The sequence below is a fragment of the Moschus berezovskii genome, chromosome 8, assembly GCF_049115385.1.
Source record: "Moschus berezovskii isolate FMDL1 chromosome 8, NW_MosBer_1.0, whole genome shotgun sequence".
In the NCBI taxonomy this organism is placed as follows: Eukaryota; Metazoa; Chordata; class Mammalia; order Artiodactyla; family Moschidae; genus Moschus; species Moschus berezovskii.
In genome coordinates, this window is record NC_142467.1 from 92506136 (window position 1) to 92527602 (window position 21467).

At 53.8% G+C, this 21467-nt stretch overlaps 1 protein-coding gene across 4 annotated transcripts; it reads right to left on the reverse strand.

Moving 5' to 3' along the window:
* Window positions 1-699: 699 nt before the first annotated feature.
* Window positions 700-20952, reverse strand: TLE2 (TLE family member 2, transcriptional corepressor). Of its 4 annotated transcripts, none has more exons than XM_088838868.1 (21): window positions 20638-20952; window positions 20463-20560; window positions 20060-20123; window positions 19551-19595; window positions 17523-17651; window positions 17127-17189; window positions 14821-14895; window positions 14438-14621; window positions 13770-13789; window positions 12530-12637; window positions 12118-12162; window positions 11393-11542; window positions 9761-9899; window positions 8942-9102; window positions 7806-7882; window positions 6783-7032; window positions 6136-6383; window positions 5868-6015; window positions 4103-4253; window positions 2710-2786; window positions 700-979 (listed from the first exon to the last, which is right to left on the reverse strand). In XM_088838868.1, the coding sequence occupies exons 1-21, from the start codon at window positions 20659-20661 to the stop codon at window positions 872-874; spliced, it is 2364 nt and encodes a 787-aa protein (XP_088694994.1). In that variant the 5' UTR covers window positions 20662-20952; the 3' UTR covers window positions 700-871. The 4 variants fall into 4 exon arrangements, with proteins under 4 accessions (XP_088694994.1, XP_088694993.1, XP_055285094.1 ...); XM_088838867.1 differs by having other exon boundaries at window positions 14438-14618; window positions 20638-20812; XM_055429119.2 differs by lacking the exon at window positions 17523-17651.
* Between the last annotated feature and the right edge of the window lie 515 nt (window positions 20953-21467).

Here is a 21467-nt window from a genome sequence, read left to right on the forward strand (position 1 = left end):
CATGGAGCCACCTGCCTTTTGTTCTGAGTGTGCAGCACAACTGGAGGAGGACATGGCAACCCCGTCCAGTATTCTTGCCTGGAGGATCCCATGGACAGAGGAGCCTGGCGGGCTACAGTCCATGGGATTGCAAAAAGACTGAAGCGGCTTAGCACGTGCAGCATGAGGGACCTTAGTTCCCCAACCAGGCATGGAACCCATGCCCCCTGCAGTGGAAACGTGGAGTCTTAACCTGTGGACTGCCAGGGCAGTCTCTGGAGCCCTTCTTCCTGTTCCACTGAGCTCTTCTGATCTCATGGAGAGACGTTCCCAGCCCTGCCTGTGCAGCCCCAGGAGAGGGTCCTCAGTCTTTCCCAAGATACACGTGTCCCATTAGACCAGGGCTTCTACTCCCCAGGGGTGAGTCTAAGCCCCAGGGGACCATGTCTGGGGACATCTGTGCTCCTGGCATTGAGTGGGTGGGGGCTGGGATGCTGCTCAGCACCCCACAGGGCCTGGCATGGCTCCCCAACCGGGAATTATGCAGCCCCAATGTCAGCTGTGCCGAGGAGGAGAGACTGGTTTATGGGGGGTGGCTCTTGCTGGCCAGCACTTTTCCACCCACTAAGTAAGGTTCTGAAGTCACCATTTGCTCACCCTGTCCCTCCGGGATGAGCAATGTCCCCAGTTCCCCAACCCAAAACAGAAAGGCAGTTGTGATAAATACATTTATTCCCCAAGGTCCCCCTGTGCATCTGGCCCCACATCCAGCAGGGGAGGACAGGAGGGGTCAGCCAGAGCACGGATGAGACTTAGGGCTCGTGGTAGGACTGGGGGAGGTTGGGAATGGCCCTCTGCTGGCAGTCAGGCCAGGGGCGCAGGAAGGGGGGTCTTAGTAGACCACCTCATACACGGTGGCCTTCTTGTCCCCAGAGCCTGTCACGATGTACTTGTTGTTCCCGGAGATGTCACAACTGAGCACGGAGGAGGATTCCTTGGACTGTGGACAGGAGGGGGCGGGGGTGGGGAGAGTGAGGCGCGGCCAAGGCCAGCACGGTCTGGCTCATGCTCCTGACCACCTGCATGGTCACAGGGAAGACACGAGACAACTGGGGTAGCGCCTGTCCCCAAGGGTGAGCTATGGTCAAGGCCGGAGCTGAGACAGGACTTGGGGGCCCAACAGGGGGAGCCTAGCCGAGAGGAGAGAAGGAGGGTAACAGTTTTTCCAGAGAACAGTGATGATGCTTCTGGGAAGAGCAGGAGAACAGTACCCTAGAACAGGAGAACCACCATCTCCTGGGAAGCTCAGATAGGGTGTGTATTGGACATGAGGTCACATAGCACAGAATAGAGCTAAGGCTTAAAGCAGGATGACCTACACCAGCACTCTGCAATCTTTTTCTTTTTTTTGGCCACGCAGCTTGAGGGATCTTAGTTCCCCAACCAGGGCTTGAACCTAAGCTCTGGGCAGGGAGAGCACAGAGTCCCAACCACTGGACCACCAGGGGGTTCCCTCAGCAAACTACTTCTGAAAAGGGCCCAATGGTAAACTTTCAGGCTTTGACCTGAAAGCTCATTTAAGTCCAATGAGCTCTGGCCGATAAGTGCAAGGACCAAATCAGTCAGTGTTACATCATCTACTTTTTTTCCCCCCACAACCCTTTTAAAAATGTAAAAACTATTCCTCATTGAGCAGGATGGCTCCAAGAAAGATGCCAGAATAAGTGTTGTGGAGGATGGAGAGAAATCGGAACCCTTCCATATTGCCAGTGGGAATGAAAAATTTGGGAAAGAGTCTGGCAGTTCCTCCAAAGATTAAACAACTCTCAGCAATTCCATTCCAAGATATCTGCCCAGGAGAAATGAAAACAGGCATGCACAGGAGAATGTACATGAATGTTCACAGCAGCGCAATTCACAGCAGCCCAGAAGTGGAAACAACCCTAGTATCCATCAACAGTTGATGGATAAACACAATATGGTCCATCCACACAGTAGAATATTAGCCTTTATATTGCTTAAAATGGAAGGAGGTTCTGACACCTGCTACGTCATGGATGGACCTTGGGGATGTGATGCTCAGTGAGAGCAGCAAGACACAGAAGAATCAATTTTGTGTGACCCCACTCATATGAGCCATCAGATCCACAGAGACAGGAAGTAGATGGTGGGGCCAGGGGATGGGAAGTCAGCATCTCATGGGGACAGAGTTTCAGTATGGGAAGATGAGAAAATTCTGGAGATGATGATAGGGATGGCTGTAGGACAGTGTGAATGGACTTATGCCACTGATCTGTGCATTTAAAAATGATTAAGATGGTGAATTTTATATGGATTTATCACAATACTTCCCTGGTGGCTCAGACGGTAAGGCATCTGCCTACAGTGTGGGAGACCCGGGTTCAATCCCTGGGTCGGGAAGATCCCTGGAGAAGGAAATGGCAACCCATTCCAGTATTCTTGCCTGGAAAATCCCATGGACAGAGGAGCCTGGTAGACTACAGTCCATGGGGTTGCAAAGAGTCGGACACGACTGAGTGACTTCACTTCACAACTAATAACACAAACAGTCTGTGCACAGATGTGGCCTTCAGGCTGACCGCCTGCTTTAGTAGCTCCAGGCTGGTGAGGACGCTCCCCTGTTCAACCCCCACCCCTCTTTGGGTCCTGGGGCACCTGGTATCCTGCAGTGGTCGGGGGGGGGCCGTGGAGACCTCAGACATGCAGTACCTGGAAGATGCTGGCCCCGTACGGAGTCCTCCAGGCATTGAGCAGGTTGTCCTTCCCTGTGCTCACGAACCACCGCCCTGGGGGAGGAGGGGGAGGAGTTCAGGAGGGCGGTGGACTGGAAGAAGCCAGGGCTGGGGTGGCGGACAGAGACAGGGCAAACTGGTCTGGCCGCTCCCTTTCTTGCACCTCTGCCCTCCCCTGGCGAACAGGAAGCCCCTTTGCTGAGGCTCCAGCCTTCCCCCCAAGTTCCAGATGGTGAACTCAAGGTCCCAAAGAGCTCCAACTGACCTTCAAGAAGGGGGAGCCCCAAGAGAGGGTGGCAAGATAAAAATGGGGTGCCCAGGGAGTTCCCTACTTGTCCAGTGGTTGGACTGTGCTTTCACTGCTGAGGGACCAGGTTCAATCCCTGCTCAGGGAATTAAAATCCCAAAAGCTATGTGGCGTGGCCAAAATGGGGGGAAAGAAGCAAAACAAAAAGAAAAACCAGGATGCTCAGTTGCATTTGAACCTAAGATCAACCACGCATCATTTTTAGTACAGGTGGGTCCCAAATAGTTCATTATCTATTTTTTAACAAATATTTATTTATTTGACTGTGCCAGGTCTTAGTTACGGCATGTGGGATCTAGTTCCCTGACCAGGGATTAAACCCAGGCTCCCTGCGTTGGAAGCCACTGGGCCAGCAGGGAAGTCCCTCTGTTTGTTTTTTTTAAAGTATATGTAAGTTCCATGAACTACTTGGGATATATCAATACTGAAAACAACAGAAAAATTTGTGTAAGTATATCCCATGCAATATTTGAGATCTATCTGCACTCAGTTCAGTTCAGTTCAGTCGCTCAGTCGTGTCCGACTCTTTGCGACCCCATGAACCACACTAAAATAGTATAAATCATATCTCATGCATTTTGGGGACATACTTATGCTAATAAATCATATGCTGTTTAGTGTACAAGTATATCCCACAAGGTGCTTGAGACATGCTAACAAATTCTTTGTCCTTTAGAGCAGCGGTCCCCAACCTTTTTGGCACCAGGGACCAGTTTCATGGAAGACAATTTTTCCATGGGGAACAAGATAAGAGGGGGTGGCTTCAGGGTGATTCCAGCACATGACATTTATTGTGCACTTTATTCCTATTATCATTACATCAGCTCCGCCTTAGATCATCAGGCAATAGATCCCAGAGGTTTGGGACCTCTGGTTAGAGTATGTCCCATGCAATACTTGGGACATACTTCTATTAAGGAGTGATGTGTTGTTTATCTAAGATTCAAACATAATCGGGCATCCTCTTTTTCTGTTGTGGGTTTTTGTTGCAGTTGGTGTGTTTTGGCAACCCTGCCCCAGCGCCCCAGCTTCCCGAGGCCCTGCCCAAGCCCCAGAGACGCACCGCAGGAGGCAAACTTGAGGGATAGCACACAGCTCTCGTGGAGATGCAGCTGGTATTTCTCGGGCTTCCGGACATGTAGGAGCTCCACGCTACTGCTCTCCATGCCAACGGCCAGCCAGTCCTGGTTAGGGCAGTGGCCCAGGGAAAAAATCTAGGGGTGAAGAGAGGAGACAAAAAACCCCTTGGCATGTGGTGGGGGGATGCCCAGAGCTGGGGGGGCCCGGGGAGGAGGGGAGCGGTCCAACGTTCTGCCACTGCAGCTCCTGCATGGAGAGGCAGCTGGCCCTGGGCCTGGAGCGGAGTGCAGCAGGCAACTGCGTGTCGAATCATTAATATTAATCAGAATTACACGGAGCCCCGGGGCCTCACATCCATTATCTTCTCTGAACGCACAACAGCTCTGGGAGAGAGGGAGGGAGGGAGGGGGTGAAGCCGGCGAGGACCGCAGCTCCCCTTGAGCAGATGGTGGAAGGGAAGCTGAGGCCACGTCCAGCTCAAGGTCACAGAGCAAGTCCGAGAAAGACCAGGCCTCCTGACTCCCAGCCTGGAACGTTCCCCACTTGCCAAAACCTCCTTTTACTTTGATTTGAAAGGATGCAGTGGCCTCGTCGGTCTGTGCACCACATCAAGCACAGAACAGAGAGCAGTAAGGCCCTGTTCCATCCTAAGCCTTTCTAAGTCTTCCTGATAAATGAGACACATGTGGAAAGAACCATACATTCACAGCAGAGAGAAGAGTAGAAGGTTTTGTGTGTTCCCAGCCATATAGGATTTCCCAGCCATATAGAAGCATCCCTGTATAAAGAAGAGGGTGGGCTGGTGGGATGGGAGATAGTCACCATGGGATCACCAGATAGGAAGCCACCCATCTAAGTGTTGGTGACAGGGAATGGACAACAGTATCCACCTGCACTCCTGATGTCCCTATCAAAGGAAGCTTCAAGCTAAAGAGAAGAGAAGGTAAAATGAGTTTGGAAGCTAGCTCCTAGCAGGCTTCAAGGAGGAAGCAAATTGGAGATGGGTTTTGAAGGATTGGTAGGAGCTTACCAGTTGGAGGAAGGAAGGGAAAGGCATGTCAGTCAGAGGGAACAATAAGTGGGAAGATCTAGAGGGATCACAGGGCATGGTGTGTGTGAGACTAGAGCACAGAGGCCTTAAAAAAATATGCCAAGGAGCTCACAACCTGCCCCCAAAACAGCAGGAGACAGGATCTGGGTCCAAGGTACCTGAAGACCTATCCTTGACTATTTGCTCAGTCCCAGGGAGCCCCATGATTCTGTCTAGCCCCTTTACTACATCCTTCAGTCTCGATTTTCAGAGCACCCCCAACAGAGACCTTTCTGTGTCCAGCTCCTACATCAGCTTCTATCTATCCCCTAGGGTCAGCAGCTTCTCCGTGATGAGTTCTGGGGTGGGGGTAGGTCAGGAGCTCTCAGGAGGGTCAAGAGGTTGAAGGCTGGGAGGAGAAACCAGCTACACAGGAGAAGACAAAGGAACAGGGGAATGGCTTGGCAAGATCATCTGGGAAGATGATCTGAGGGTCTTAGTAGCCTCACAGCTTGATATGAATCATCTTTGTGTTTCCCTGTTTCTGTATTTGAAGGACCGATTAAAGAGGAATGACTGGATGTGTCTCAAGGACAAGAAAGATGAACGTAGAGACTAGGTGTTTGGTCCTGTCTGGCATCTGGGTGCCTCAGGGGAGAGGAAGGGAGGCTGGCTTCCTGGCGCTTGTGTCCCTCTTCTGCCAGACCCCGTGTGGCACCTGGGAGGTGAAGTCATGCTGCTGCAGCTGGCGGCCCTCCCGCAGGTCCCAGCAGCGCACGGTGTTGTCCAGGCCCCCTGTCCAGAGCCGAGTGCCATAATCCGAAATGTCAATGCAGCTGGCCCCATCCGTGTGGCCCTGGAACTGCCTGGAGAAAGGAGGGCCCAGCTGTCAACCCTGAAGGCGGTGCTGCTTTAGCGTCTTCCCAGGCAGCACCAACAGAAGAGGGCAGGAGCTTGCCCGAGGTCACAGGACACAGGCCACCCACCTGACCATGGTCTGGTTCTGCAGGTCCCAGACCACGATGTTGCCATCACTGCAGCAGGAGAAGCAGACCTTGGCGTCAGGACTGACAGCCAGGGCATAGCAGGCAGGTGCCGAGGAGGTCAGCTCCGCCTTGATGCGAGGAGTGGGTGCCGCCAGGTCCCAGATGGACAAGGTGCTGGCTTCACCACCCACTATCAGACTCCGGCCGTCAGGCAGCAACTTGCAGGAACGAATGTAGTTGTCCCGGTTCTGGTAGGGGAGAGAAGCGAGGACAGTAGGTGGGACCTCCAGCCAAGCCTGAAGAACCCAGTTGAAGAAATCATCCCACTGGCCTATAAGCTCTGCCCCTGGTTGGCCCTTGAATTCCACCCATTGACCCATAAACCCCATCCCTGTTGGGCTATAAATCGTGTCCTGTTGGCTTATAATCTCCACCTGTCGGTGCCCTAAGAGCTCTGCCCCTAATTGACCAAAAACCCAACCCTGGTTGGCCTATAAACTCCACCCATTGGCCTATAGCCCCACCCCTAAGTGGCCTATAAGCCCTGCCCCTCTAGCCTGCAAGGTCCCCTTCCCTTGTCTGCAGGCCCCGCCCCATGTGTCGACAGGCCCTGCCCCATGTATCTGCAGTCCCCGCCCCACCCTCACCAGGCAGTCCAGCTGGGCCACTGGCATCTTGGCGCCGGGCTGGCCCACGTCCCACACCTTCACGCAGCCCTTGCCACCCGTGTAAACGTGCTGTGTGGAGCCGCTGATGGTGACTGCGCAGACCACCTCGCCGTGCGCCAGTGTGTGCAGCTGCCGCGCGTGCCGCGGGATGCCCGCGCCCACCAGTGCATCGGAAGGGAAGGGCACCGGCTGCATCTGCCCGTCCGCAGACACGTGGAAGGAGTAGGCCCTGGACGGGAGGTGGTGCGTGATGCACAAGGAGCCAGGACCCTCCTTACCCTCACCCCCTAAGGCAGGGAGGCGTCTTCCCCTGCCTGTGCCCCCATGTGTTTAGCGACAGGGCCCCAGGATCAAAGGTGACGGGCACGGTCAGCGCGATACAAAAGAGGAAGTGGTCTGGCTGTGGCCTGGCGCGTGGGAAGCAAGCACTTAGTACTAGTTTGTGAAATAGAAAATCCAGGAAGATGCCTTGTGAGTTCCAGACAATGCCGTCCAATAGCAGCCACATGGGGCCAGTTAAATTTAAAGAAATGTAAAATTTCAGTTCCTCAGTTGCAGTGACCACATTTGAAGTGCTCAATAGCCACAGATGGCGGATGGCTCTCAGATCGTACAGCCCTAAGTATAGAATCTTCTCATGGCAAAAAGTTCTACCGATCTTGGGGCCGGCTCATTCTCTGGGGTGGGATGCATTATTGGGTATGGAGCAGCATCCTTGGAGCAGCAATCCTTCTAGAGGCTAGAAGCATTGGGGTATGACAACCAAACATATCACCAGACTTCACCAAATGTCCTCGGGGAGGGGCAACACAAAATCTACACCCTGCTGAGAACCCCTGGTCTAGACCTTGCTTGTCACATATCTTTTTATCCAGACAGCAACTCTGGGAGCCCCAATTATCTTACAGAAGAGACTTTTGCAACAGGCAGAGGGAGAGCCCAACCCCCACCCCACAATATAAGCACCTCAGAGGAGGCAGGGAGCACCACCCTGGTACTCACGGCTTTCCCCCAGGGATGGTGGGCAGGGAGGAAGAGATGGACGACCCTCGGAGATGTGGGTGAGACTCAAATGCCATCTGCCAAAACACCAATGGGGGTGTCACGGGGAGGGTGACTAAAACCCACATCTGCCTCTCCCATGCTCACTTGCCACATCCCTCTCTGTTTATCAGAGGACCCCTCCCCACCAATTTATCAGCCCCTCCCAAGAAAGGGGAGATGCCCTCTTCTCTACCTATCCTACAGATGGGAAAGTGAGGCTTTCACATGAGGGAACCCCAAGGTCTCTAATTGGAGAACCCTAGCACCCCAGAGTTGGAGGGATCCTGATGAATCTCCTGTCCAATGCTCAGAACAGGGGTCAGCAAACCACGGCCCTCTGCTTGTACTTGTAAATAAAGTTTTATTGGCACACAGCCATACCCATTCCTGTATATATTGTCTAGGATGGTTTTGAGCTATGAAAGCAGAGTCAGGTAGTTGTGATAGGAACCAACTGGTCTGCCAAGCCAAAAATGCTCACTATCTGGCCCTTTCTGACCTCTGTTCTACAATGTCACTTGCAAGTGCCCATCCAGCCTCTGGCCTGGGATAACTCCAGTGACAGACATTTTATTCCCTCTGGAGGCATCTACACCCACTTCAGGACGGCTCACTCTAGCCAGCATTCATCCTAGTACTGGGGTCCACACAGACCTTGTCTCCTCCCCTTGCTGCAGCTTGGGGGGCTCATACCTCTCCTTTAGCTCCTCCTCATGGATATCACTTCTATCCTCTCCCTGGGCTCATTCTTTCTCTGCAATCTATCAGAATCGTCGAAGTCCCTCAAAAATCAGGGCAAACTACTGTATACCATCTGCCAGAAGGCTGGAGGGGACCCTCACATTCCATGTCTGGGGTTTTGTTTCTCTTAATGCAGCATGATCACAGTTGTCTTTTCCATAGTCACAGGTGCTTATCTGTACTAAGCTTGTAGGGCTACTGAGACCATCAGATCATCTTCTCACATGCACTCACCAAGCCAGGACTCCCCTCACTTTCCCCATTCCCTGGTCTTTCCACGTGTAACTGGGGGCTCCCAGCCCCCAGCCCCTGGGTCCTGCTGACACCTGGCATCTCTCACCCTGAGGACTCACCATGGGAGAGCGTCCGTACACCACAGAGCCGCTGACCTGGGGGGACAGGTGGAGGCTGACGTAGGAGCTGGGCACGGAGAGGTCCCCATTAAGGGCACTGTGGGAGCCCAGGCTGAAGGATGTGGTGAAGGGACTGGACAGGGTCAGGGGACTCCTCAGGGCTGAGTAAGAAGAGACAAAGACAGGTTTTCAGACACGTTGGGCTCAGGTCCAACTGCCTTAGGGGAGCTCCAAGGCTCTCATGTTCTAGCACAGCATCCACCATACCCTGGCCTATCTCTAGACACTTAACAGATGCTGTTCACTCTGACCAATAAGCCTTTCCCTTTCCTTTCTCAGTTATTGAACTCCTACTCATCCTTCAAAACCCAGACTCAACTGTCCAGCAACATCTCAGGAACATATTCAAACCTCCCCCACTCTACACCTAACCTCCAACCTTGCCCATCTTGAGTCCCTCCCTCTACCCTAACCCCCACAATAATGATGGGGAAAGTGAAGCTCAGAGAAGTCAGGTCACTTGCCCAAGGTCACACAGCCGGTAAGTGTCCAAAGCTGACCTCAAATCCAAGCATGTGTAACTCCAAAACTTGTCTTTCTACGGTACTGGAGCCCCCAAGAAAGTTACTTCCCCTCTCTGGGCCTCAGTTGACCCCTGCCACCATCAAGCCAAGACAATGAAGAAACAAGAGGCCCAGAGTGAGGCAGTGTCTAGCTCAGAGTCATGGAAAGGGCAAGGTAATGCCAGGGCTGTGAGTCAAACCTCCTGTCTCTCTACCCCTATTTTCAAGAACTCCCCAGAAGGGAGCAGGGACTCACCAATACTGTCTGTGGAAGGGGCAGGCTTGGCTGCTAGCTGGCGGAGGTGACTGGCCGAGCTGGGCCCAGGGGTGGATGCATCCTGGGGCGGGGAGGAGTCGCAGGATTTGGAGGCGGGAGTGCTGGCCGGAAGATCGTTCTGGGGGGAAAGGGCAGGAATGAACACCACCAGACACCTGGTGCCTTGCAGCCCAAGGATCTGGGTGGAAGGTGAGAGCAGGTACACCTGGGGCAGACCAGGCTCATGGCAGGTATACACAGACACCTGGGGACAGGCCCCACAGGTGACACCCTGAGCACGGGACCCATGTGAGCATTCGTGCACATCCGAACGCCAGGTGGACATCTGAGCATAGGCCCTCGGGGTGCACACACAGGAACCTACGCAGTCTTGGGAGAATCGTGCATGTGTGTGATAAGGTATATGATGCAGCCGCAGGGTAAAAAAGGTGGTGAACATTCACACACTTGGGGCAAGTTGGGCCCACGGGGATCATGAGAGAAGGCAGTACACAGACTTAGAGGGTGTCACATCCTTTAGGGCAGAGGACCAAACTCTAGGATGGGCTCTGTAAGCAGGAGACCACAGTGTGTTCCCAAGTCAAGACCCTAGTACTGCTGGGCGCCCACTTCCTCCCCACAAGGAGGGGATGTCCCCCACTGCTGTCCCTCCCCATGGGGACCCTGGAAGAGAGGGGAAGCTGAACCTCATGTAGGAACAAGCTCCATCTCAGCTTTCTGTCATCGCTTGCTTTGCCTTTCAAGAAACTTCACATCCTCATCTTGTGTGGGCTGCACCCTATCTTTCCTTCACAGGATCACACGTTTTGTGACAACCACATTCACACACCCATGGCAGGGAGTAGTTGGGGCCAACATGGGGACAGGGGGGCCTTCTGGGGCTTCTCCATTAACATAGCACTGCCCCTCCCCCTCTGCATCTCCTTGGCATGGGAGGAGGGCACAGGAGATGCCATGGAAGCCCCAACCTTGGCAGTTGCTATAGCAACCTGCTGGGAGGGGAAGCCTAGAAACCGACACAGTCTCCCTGGTAAATGCAGGGCAGGGGTCTGGGGAAGAACTGGGGGCAGGGACAAACGGAGCTGAATTGAGAATGCCTGGGGGGCTTGGGAAGGTGGGGGAGTGCTTTCAGGTGGTCCCCTATACCTGGCATCAAACAGCAGGAGAAGCAAGGAGAAAGTTTTTCTGGTATGAGTCATCTTTCCTTACAGTTGGGGCTGGTATGTGTGTCCCCAAGGCCCTAACACTCCCAGGGCTGGAGTCGGCCTGGCCAGTTGCCAATTCTATAGTTTCACTCACTGTGTTTATTTTCACTGACTTCTTATGTATTATTGCTAGAGACACCTGTTTTCCACATAAGATGGTGAGTTACCTTTTAATATTATTTACAAAGTTGCCTTTTCAGATTTATTGAGATTCCAGGGAATGAGTCCACTTAGGAAAAATTACCAGACTAATGCAGAGGTGGCTTTTTAGGAACAAAATAATCAAGAAGGGAATGCTGGAGCACACCAGCCTGGCTCATTTCTCTCATCCCACATCTAACGGGGCAGTCTGTTTTCAGGTCCCTGGGATGAATAAAATGAGTTTCAAGGCCCCCCGACTCCTTACCAGGACGAGTTCCTTGGCTCTGGGGAGTGGTGAGCCAAGGCTGGAGGCCAAGGAGGCTGGACTGTCCACGAGGTCCCGACGAGCAGGGATGCAGGTAGGTGCCTTTCCACATGGGGTGGTTGCTGGGCTGGGGGGCTCGGAGGGTTGGTCCTGGGTTTGAGGAGGTGACGATGAATGGGAGGGGGCACTGAAGTGGCAGAGGAAGGAGAGCTCCTCTCTATACCCTACCCATGACCCACCCCGACCTCTAGAATGGACATCTAGGACCCACTTTGGGAGGATTATGAAACCTCCCTGTGCCTCAGTTGATTCATCTGTACGATGGGTTTAAGGACATAAGCTACACAGAACAACAACTCTATATGGGCTTGGTTTTGTTTCCCCTCATTGAACAGATGAGGAAAAGTGAGGCCAGGGAAGGGGTGTCATTGCCCCAAAGTCACACAGAGAACCAGGGCATTAAGCCACTTCCATTGCCCACTTCTGGGGTTCTCTGGGCCTTAGTTTCCCCACCTATACTATGGACAGGAGGTCAGCCTGAGATGTCCTGGTTTCCCCTACTTCCCCTGGCCCCATAGTACCCCCATCCCAGCAGTCCCACAGACAGGGGAACACCAGGCCCCCACTCTCCCTTAGCCCCCCAGCCCCTCCAGATAACCCACTGCCTGTTCTGTGCCCAGACCAGACCTGAAGTCAGAGCGGGAAGAGCCTGGACCCTGACTCACCTCGTCCACCACCAGGTTGTAATCGCTCTTGTCCTCGTCACTCTCCTGGGGGGACACGGGGGGAAAAGAGCTCACCCTGGCCCTACCCCTGCCTCCACACCCCCTTACATCTCTCTCCTTGGGAGGGTCGGATTGGGATTCTGGGGCTTGGTTCATTTGTTCAAGTACAAAGGAGGCCAGTGGGAGAAATCTCTCAGCGGAGAGAATGGAGAAGATTAATCTGAGCACCCAACAGGTGCTATGTGGCCTCAGTTTACCCGTCTGTGCAATGGGGGGAGAGCTGGAGGCCAGGAGCATTCTTACCTCCTTCCCAGCTCTCGACCCACAGAGGCAATCAACCTCTCAGGCTGGTCGGCCTCACCCCACCCCCATCTGCCCACCCAAGTCCATGTATGCCTCCCCCTCTACTCACATAAGGTCCTGACAGATCCTTCTCCTCGGCTCTCTGCTTTCCATTTCCACCCAGGCCGCTGGGCCGCTCCTCTTCCACCACACTCTCCGGGGGTGAGGGAGACACACTCTGCAGAGCCACAGGGGCCAGGCAGGAGAAAGAGTCAGAGCTCTGAGCCCAAGACTGGGTCCTGGCCCAGCCAGAACCGAGGATCCCCATCACTGTTATTAGGATCTGTGCCCCAAGCTTCTCATCTGGAAAAAAGGACTTTCCAAGGGCAGATTCAGTGGTGTTGTGACAATCACAAATGTCCCCAGACATCACCCAAGTGCCCCTGGGGGGCACCCGTGCAAATTGAAATAAGCTCTGAGTGCAAAATGCATTCGAAGCTTGGAGACAGAAAAGATCCTATTAAGACTGTTTTATGTTTTGAGTTTGGGTTCTGAGGGAGGCATGAGCCAATCTTGCAGGTCTCTTTGCATGGCCCTGCAATAAACCTTTCTCTGCTCAAAAAAAAAAAAAAAAAAACAGAAAAACAAAAACCTTTTATGTTGATTACAGGTTGAAATATTATAGATGCACTGTGTTAAATAAAATTTACTGTTGAAATTCATTTCACCTGCTTAACTTTTCTAATGTGGCTACTGGAAAATTCATAGTGATGTTTACAGAAAGTTAAATATGTGATTGAAAATGCATGGAAACACACACACACACACACTCAAGTGCATATAAAACCATGAAGTGGGAATAAGTTCTGTGGGGAGCACCCATGTCCATTTTCTGCCTGGGACACTGTATTTCAGTTCTGAAAGATGTTGTCACTGGGTGAGGGGTACAGGGGACCTCCTTGTATATTTCTTTGCAACCTCCTGTACGTCTGTAATGATTTTAACACTAAACAATTTTTTAAAACTACCTACAGGGTTCACATATTTCCGTTGCACAGCACTCTTGTAGATGATAAAAATGGAGAGGATCAGGGATAAATTAATGATGGAGGAATGGATGGAATGCTACCCAAGAATGCATTCATTTATTCTATTGCAAAAATTGCTACAGATGGAAAATTTGAAATAAATAAAACTCTAGTCTTATGGGCAGCCCCCTACCCCCCTCCAAAAAAAAGGCTACACAGTGTGAAAGCGGGATATGGTCTCCTTCTGAGCCCCCAACAGCTCAGAACAAGCAGCTTCAGCCACATGTGAATACAAAGCAAATGTTAGATAAGAGGGCAAGTCCCCCGAGCCCCTCAACTTACCCTGCTAGGGACTCTCTCCACTGGCGGGTGGGGGTGAGGTAAAGAGAGAGAAAGGAAAAGAAGGGGGAGTTATATCCCACGGTGCTAGAGCGCTCAGCCGTCCACAGCACATACAGCCCTCTTCCCAACTCAGAAACTCCCTCCTCCTCCTTCTAACACCCTGGCAAGGAGTGGACTATCCCTTCCCTGCACCATTCAGATAGAGAGGTTTATAACTTGCCCAAAGACACACAGCCCACGGGGAACAGAATTGAACCTGCAACTCTGCAGCCCCTCCGTTCCCTCACATTTATTTTTATTTTATTTATTTATTATTTCTTTTAAGGCTGTGCTGGGTTTTCGCTGCTGTGTGGGCTACTCTCTAGTCAGAGTTTCGCGAGCTTCTCGTTGCAGTGGTTTGTTGTGGAGCGCGGGCTCTAAGGAGCGCAGGCTTCCGTAGTTGTGGCTTCTCGGCTCCAGAGCACAGGTTCAGTTACTGTGGCACACAGGCGTAGCTGCTCCACAGCATGTGGGATCATCGGGATTGAACCCGTGTCTCCTGCATTGGCAGGCAGCTTCTTTCCCACTGCGCCCCCTGGGCAGCCGCACTCCCTCTCATCTAGGTGGGTTTCGTGGTCCCGCCAGCCTCTCCCCGCGCCCCGCCCCCGCCATCGAGGGTGCCCACTCACCTCTGGGCCCCTCCGCCGCCACACCTGCCCGGTCCTCCTTGGTGGCCGCGGCCAGCTGAGCCTGGGCGGCCAGGGCTCCCGACAGGGCCAGCAGCCCTGTTGCACTGCCGCCCACCAGCCCCGCAGGGCGAGGGGTGAGGGGCCCAGGTGCGGCGTGGTGGGCCAGCGGCTGGAGCTGCTGCTGCTGGAAAGGAAGGGGGTGGGCCGGGGGCGGGCGGGGGCGGGCCCTGGGAGCCCCCGCTTCCCCCCGCGGGAGAGGCTGTGTCTGGGCAGAGAGGGCGCGCCTTGGGGTCTCCAAGGCTACCGGAGCCCAGGCCAGCTAGCTGCCCACCCAGCAACCCCAGCTTCACCATCGAGGGCGGGGCGGGCGCCAGAAGACTCACCCCAATGAGGCTGTTCAGCTCCCCGACTGTCACCTGCTTGGCCCGCTCCACGGCCTGCAGGACCTGCTGTTGGTGCTGGAGGTGGGGGTGGGGTCGGGGGCGCTCAGGAGAGCTCCCTTATCTGACCAGAGACCCCTCCTCTCAGACAACACCCTCTGGGACCCCCCTTTTTTTCATCAGTCACACCCTGCCGGCATGTGGGATCTGAGTTCTCTGACCAGGAATCCAACCTGCACCCCGACACTGGGAGCACTGGGCCATCAGGAAGGCACCCGGCCCTGTTCTTCTCTCACTCCCTCTATTATATTTTCTTTCTCTCCTTCCAAAAATCAGGAAACAAAGCACTGCAGTGCAGTTCAAACCAATACTTAGAAAGCGGAATTTATATATCAGAGTTCCCACTTTGGCACTGCTGATGTCGTGGCTGGATCACCCTGTATGGGGACCGTCCTGGGCACTGTGGTATGTGGAGCCTGATCCCTGCCCCCAACACTCACTGGATGCCAGAAACACGCCCAGTAGTGACAATCACAAATGTCCCCACCATCACCCAGTGTCCCCTGGGGACAGAATCACCCCCAGTAAAGAGTCACTGTACAAATAAGCAGCCATGGAACAACCACCCAGGTCATAAAATACAAACTGGCAGTCTCTAAAGGCCCCCCCATGCACCCTACCCTCATCCCGCCCCCCCCCTTCCTTCCTCTCCCCCGCTTCACAGTGATAAAACACCCTCCACTGCACTGTTGGGTACAGAAGCGGTTTGCAGCCACTGAGCACTTGAAATGTGGCTGGTGCAACTGAGGAACAAGATGCCTCCTTTAATTAATTTGACAGAAATTTACATATTAATTTAATGTAATATATTATAAAAGAAATAAAAATTAATACAGATGTAAATGGCCCCACATAGTTGGTGGCTCCTGTGTTCTCTCTAAGGCCACTTTTGCACCCAAACCACTCAGGATGGAGACTGGGGCTGTTCCCACTAAGGAGTTATCAGGATACTGATGGGTGTCCTGTATGGGGCACACCTGTGAGGGTGTGTCCAGGCCAGGGATTGGTATGTTTTGACTTCAAAGGGCTAGAGAGTCAATAATTTTGGTTTTGTAGGCCAGAGGGTCTCAATGGAAACTCCTCAGCTCTGCCATTTTATGGGGAAAGCTGCCACAGACAATAAGAACATGAATGGGCATGGCTGTGTGCCAATAAAACTTTATTTACAAAACAAGTGAAGGGCCAGTGATTTAGCCCTCAGGTTGTTGTTTGCTGACTCCTGGTCTAGAAGCATGGAATTCACTGGGGCACATAAATGTGTCTTAATTCTCTCCTTCCCAAAATCCTTTTATCCCATTTCCTACTGTAGTTTGGCCTCTGTCATGCTGGGCCACCTTGTCCAGACACCATCTCTAAATCCGAGATCAGACAGAAAGAATCTCACTCCACCTCAAGAGCCCAGAAACCAAACCAAAAGGAGCATCTTTCCCCTTTTGTGGTCTCCAACACAGTGAGGGCCCCCTGTGTAGCCATGTTGTGTCAGAATCTGTCCTCTCACCTCTCTGGAGATAGAATGTTCCAGATGGAAGCAGGAATGGGGGTTGCAAAGGTCCCGAAGAGCTTGGGGCATTTGCACAAGGCTAACTTTATTTTGTAAGTTTCAATGAAGTGCTCACACTCTCTTGCCTTATCTGCCCCTTTCCACATTTTTGTATTATTGTGATTACAAGTACATAAGCGTTATCCTTTAACCATGTTTAAGTGGCATTAAGCACATTCACATTGTCCTGCAACAATTCCTACAATCATCTCCAGAGCTTTCTCATCTTCCCAAATGGAAACTCTGTCCCCATGAAATACTGACTCCCCGTTCCCTCCCCCAGCCCTTGGCCCCACCACCTACTTCCTGTCTCTGTGGATCTGACTCCTCCAGGGACCTCCTGTGAGTGGAATCGCATAGTATATGTCCTTTTGTGACTGGCTGATTTCCATCAACATAATGTAGGGACTAAGTACCAGGGACAGACTTTTATTAAGTGTTTACTAAACACCAGCATCATCTTCACCACCTTGTATGTAGAGGCTGTTCTAAATTTTATGACGGAGGCACAGAGAGGGCAAGCCACTAGCCCAAGGCCACATGGCCAGGATTTGACCGAGACAGCCTGGCTGCAGACTTGAGCATCAACCCCCTTCCCTCTCAGCCAACACCTGCCTCCATCCAGAAAGTCCCAGCCCAGCCAGTGAGTAGACCACCAGGCCAAATCCTTCTTCCAGTTCCCCTCCCCACCCCCATGAAGCTCACTCACCTCCTGAGTCAGGAAGGGGATAATCTGAGCACAGATCCCACTGAGGCGCTTCACAATCTCGGCCTAGCAGGAAGCAATGGGGAGGAGGCTTGGAGGGCAGGCTGTCAATCCACAACCTCAACTCCAGGGCACAACAAGCCTTTGCAAAGCTTGGGGTGAGGGGCCTGTCACCCACAGGTGCAAATATGGGACAGAGGCTGAGAGTCTGGCAGAGAGGCTATCCACCTGATGTCCAGCGCAGCTTTGAGCTGGGAGACAGGACAGATACACCACCTGCCAGACCCACTCAACAGAGATTCCCAGAAAGCAGGTGCAGCCGCCCAGTGCAGACTGGGACCTACCCCCCCCCCCCAGGAGCTTTGAGTTCAGCATAAACAGAGGGAGTGAAGCCCCCACCTGGAGTCCCAAGTTCAAGCCCTGGCTGGACCCAGGTTTTTCCCAGGCATGGCCCCTCTCTGGTTGCCCCTGTGCCCTGTGGCTGCAGTCAGCAGGCCATCCCAGAATACCACACTCAGGAGTGTGATGCTATAAGAAATACACATTGTGGGGGAAAGAATTTGAAAAAGAATAGCTACGTGTATATGTATAGCTGAGTCTCTTTGCTGCATACATGAAACTAACACAACATTGTTAATCAACTGTAGCCCAATATAAAAGAAAAAGTTAAAAATATACATATATACATTTGCTCTTTGCCCTGTTCTTGGCACAGAGCTCCTACAACCCTAGGAATTTCAGAATAGTAGCTGTGAGAGGAGCATCTTTTGTCATTCACAGTAAGTCCATGTCATCCACACTTGAGTGACACTTAGGGATGGAACTTCTTTCAGTCCTACCCCCAACCCCTGACCTCCAAGGAGGGGAGAGGGGCTGGGGGTGGCAGAGAGCTTCCTGGTGGGTAGATGCAAGTTTGTGCTGGGAGACAGTGCCCGGAGAGGGCATAGAAGCTCCAGGCCCTTCTCCATAACCTTGTCCTATGTATCTCTTCCATCTGGCTGTTTCTAAGTCATATCTTTTATCATAAATGGGTAATGTAAGTAAGAGCTTTCCTGAGTTCTGTGAGCCATTCTGGCAAAAGATCAGACCACAGACTGGGTTATGGGAACTCTGATTTATAGCTGGTGGGTCAGAAGCCCAGGAGGCAGGGCAGTCCTGTGGGGCCCTAATCCTAATCCTGAACCACTGGGGTTTGCACTGACTCTGGGTAGGTGTGTTAGGGTTGAACTGAAGCATAGAGACACCCAGCTGGTGTCAGACTTGCAGAACTGTTCTGTGTAGCGAAAACACACACATTTGGTGTCAGAGAGTGGGTTAGAAATAGTGTGGTTTTACTTGTAGGTTTCATCTGGGACCAGGGCTGGGCAGGGAGTGCCCCATAGAGGCCGAACAGAGGGGAAACATGAGTGGGTGGGGAAGGGGGTTTTCTGTCAGTCTGTGCTTTGCCTCTGCCTGAGTTACAGAGCTGCTGGATGCATCTGGGTGAGGCTGTGTCTTCCATCTCATACCAGGAGGGTGGAACCAGGCTCCTAGAGCTGGGACCCTGCACCTTGCCCTCCACCCCATAAAGAGGTCTATTTCATGCACCCACAGGACCACACCACGCTGCAGGCAAACAAGCCCCCTCCTACCCACCAGACCCAGCAGAACCCACAGAGACCCAGAAAAGCATGCCAAGGCAGACTCCCTCCAGGCACTCCCAGCTCACCCTCACTTCTTCCCACCCACCAGAAAGACCCTAGGCTCTGCTGATTTATTCTAATATTCTGATGGACAGAACCCAAGATTCCATCAACCTCAGAATCTCCAGGTCCCTCTCGTCCTCTTAAAAAACATCTGGGTGCATGGGTGGTTCCATGATAAAATTCTCACCTCCCCTTTAGAAACCATCAGAAAATCTTGAGGTCAGCCTCAGGATCTGGGGATTAATCTCGGGCAAATGGAGCTGATTTCAGAACCTTCGGGTATGACTCAGAACCCTGAGATCACTCTCAGACACAGAAGACAGGCTCAGAACCTTGAATCATTAGCATTAATCTCAGAACCTTCAAAATGGCATCAGAACCTAGGGGTTCCATCTCAGACCCTAAGGATCCATCTCTGTATGTCAGACACATTGGGCTGAAAGGGACCTCTAAGACTGTCCGTTTGTCCTCTTCTTAGGACAGAAGTCCCTCCCCGGGCTCCATGACCTGGCTGCTGGCCTCTGCTACAAGGAAGCCTGGCCCCTGTCTGTTGCCCACATCTCTCCTGGACAAGATCTCCAGAAATTCATTTTTGAGGCTGAAATCTGGCCCCTGGTCCCAGAGGTTTCAGGATAAGATGTCTGCTCCCTGGGCCTGTGACTGTTGGAGATCTGGGTCCCTCTCACAGCTTCCAGAACCCCCTCCTCCCTACTGGAAACCCTTACCCCCAACACACTGTTACCTGCTTATGCATTTCGATGTTGAGCCCGTAGGACATTTCATAGTACTGCAAAGGAAAGGCCGTCTGGCAGTGTCCACCGTAGCCATGGATGTCCAACTGCACTGGGTGACTCTGGGTCTTCCAATAGCCCCCAGACTCAGGGGGATCACAGCAGGACCCAGAGCCTCCCAGCTCCTTGGGGGCCCAGAGAGGGAGCCCAGAGGAGAAAGCAGGACTCCCCTCCCTCCATTCTCTCCAGGGGGTGGGGTAGATGAGCAATGTTCAGAGACCCTGGACCCTCAGAGATGCCCAGGAGGAGAGGAGGTATCCTCGCTTTATTGTTCCAAGAGTTGGGAGACAGCCTGGAACCCCAAGCACCCCATTTTACAGATGAGGGAAACTGAGGCCCATAACCGGCTGGGGACATGTCTCAGAGCGGTACTGGAGTTGGGGTTCATGCTCGTCGTGTTTCAACTCACAGACAAGCCATCTTCCCCACTGCCTCCCAGCCAGTATGATGAACCCCTCACCATGACATAATGTCGCTGCATTTCTGTCTTCTCACTGGCCAACTTCTCACACTCCAGCTTGAGGCTGGGAAGGAGACGGGACATTGGGATTCCATACTCTTTGTCCCCCAGCAGAGACACCCACGGACCCCTTCTGGGCCAGTTTCCACAGTGATGAGATTGGCTCTCCCCTGCCCCACCTCCTCACACCCACCCCCCAACTCCCGCTCCCAGGCCGGCCCCATCCCTTCCCAGGCTCCAAGTGTCCCAGGACAGAACGAGCTGTCCTCCTTACTTACGCTTCTACCTGGAAGCCCACCTCTCGGCCCTGGGGTCCCTCCGTCCTCCCAGCACGCTGGTGACCCCGCCCCTCTCCCCAAGGCGAGCCCCCTGGAGAGGGGCGCCCCGGTCCCCCACCCCTTACCTGTGGTACTGAGCCTGAAGAAACTGGAATTCTTCCTTGATGCGGTCGCAGATCTCCAAGATCGAGAACTTGAAGGGCTGGCCGGACTGAAGCGGGGTCTTGGGGGGGACGCCCAGGTCTGAGTTCCTGGACGCCCGGCGGCCCCCACCTCCCCGCAGCCCGGGCCCCAACTCACCGGGTGCCTTCCCTGGGGGTACATCCTGCCGATCCGGGAGGCCCCCCGCCACGACTCCGGAGCTTGACGATCTGGCGGGGGGGCAGGCGACGGCGGGGTCGGGGAGAGGCTGGGGTTGGGGGGCCTGCCCGAGAAAGAAGGGGCAGCGGCGTAGGGCAGGGGACCCCGGAGTTCCCCCGCCCCCCGAGCGAGCGCGCGGGGTCGCGGGGACCAAGGGGCGCCGAGGCCCCGCCGGGCGTGGGGCGCGCGACCGGCGCAGAAGGTCGGGCGAGCGGCGGCCGGTTTCGGAGGCGCGGGCGGCGGGCCCCGCGCGGAGCCGCCTCCCTCCGGCGGGGCTCGGCCGGGAGCCGCGGGCAGAGCCGCCTTAAGGTGGCGCCGCCGCCCCCGGCCCGCCCACCCAGCCCACCCTCCCCGCGCGCCGCGGCCCCGGGACCACCCCCTCCCTTCCACCCGGGACCAGCAGGGAAACTGAGGCTAGCGTCCAGCCCTGCAAACGTCGCCACTGCCCACTCTCCCGAGTATCCAATAGAGAAAAACCAGTTAAACACCTAGTGACCCACTGTGAGGGTAGCTTGGTGCGGGGAGGACAGGAGGGGGCCAGAAATGGTCTTTCTGAGGAAGTGGGCTTAGACTTAAGGATGGGGAAAATAGCCTGCCAAGTGCTAGCTGGAGAACCTGCCTGCGGAGACAGGGTCTAACCTGTAAAAACATCAGAGGAGGGTCGAGCTGGGGGGCAGAGCCAGGCCCCTCCACCCTCACTGGGCCTCGGTATTTGGTACTCACACCTGTAAAATGGTCAAAGCAGGGGCTATTTTACATCCACAGGAACA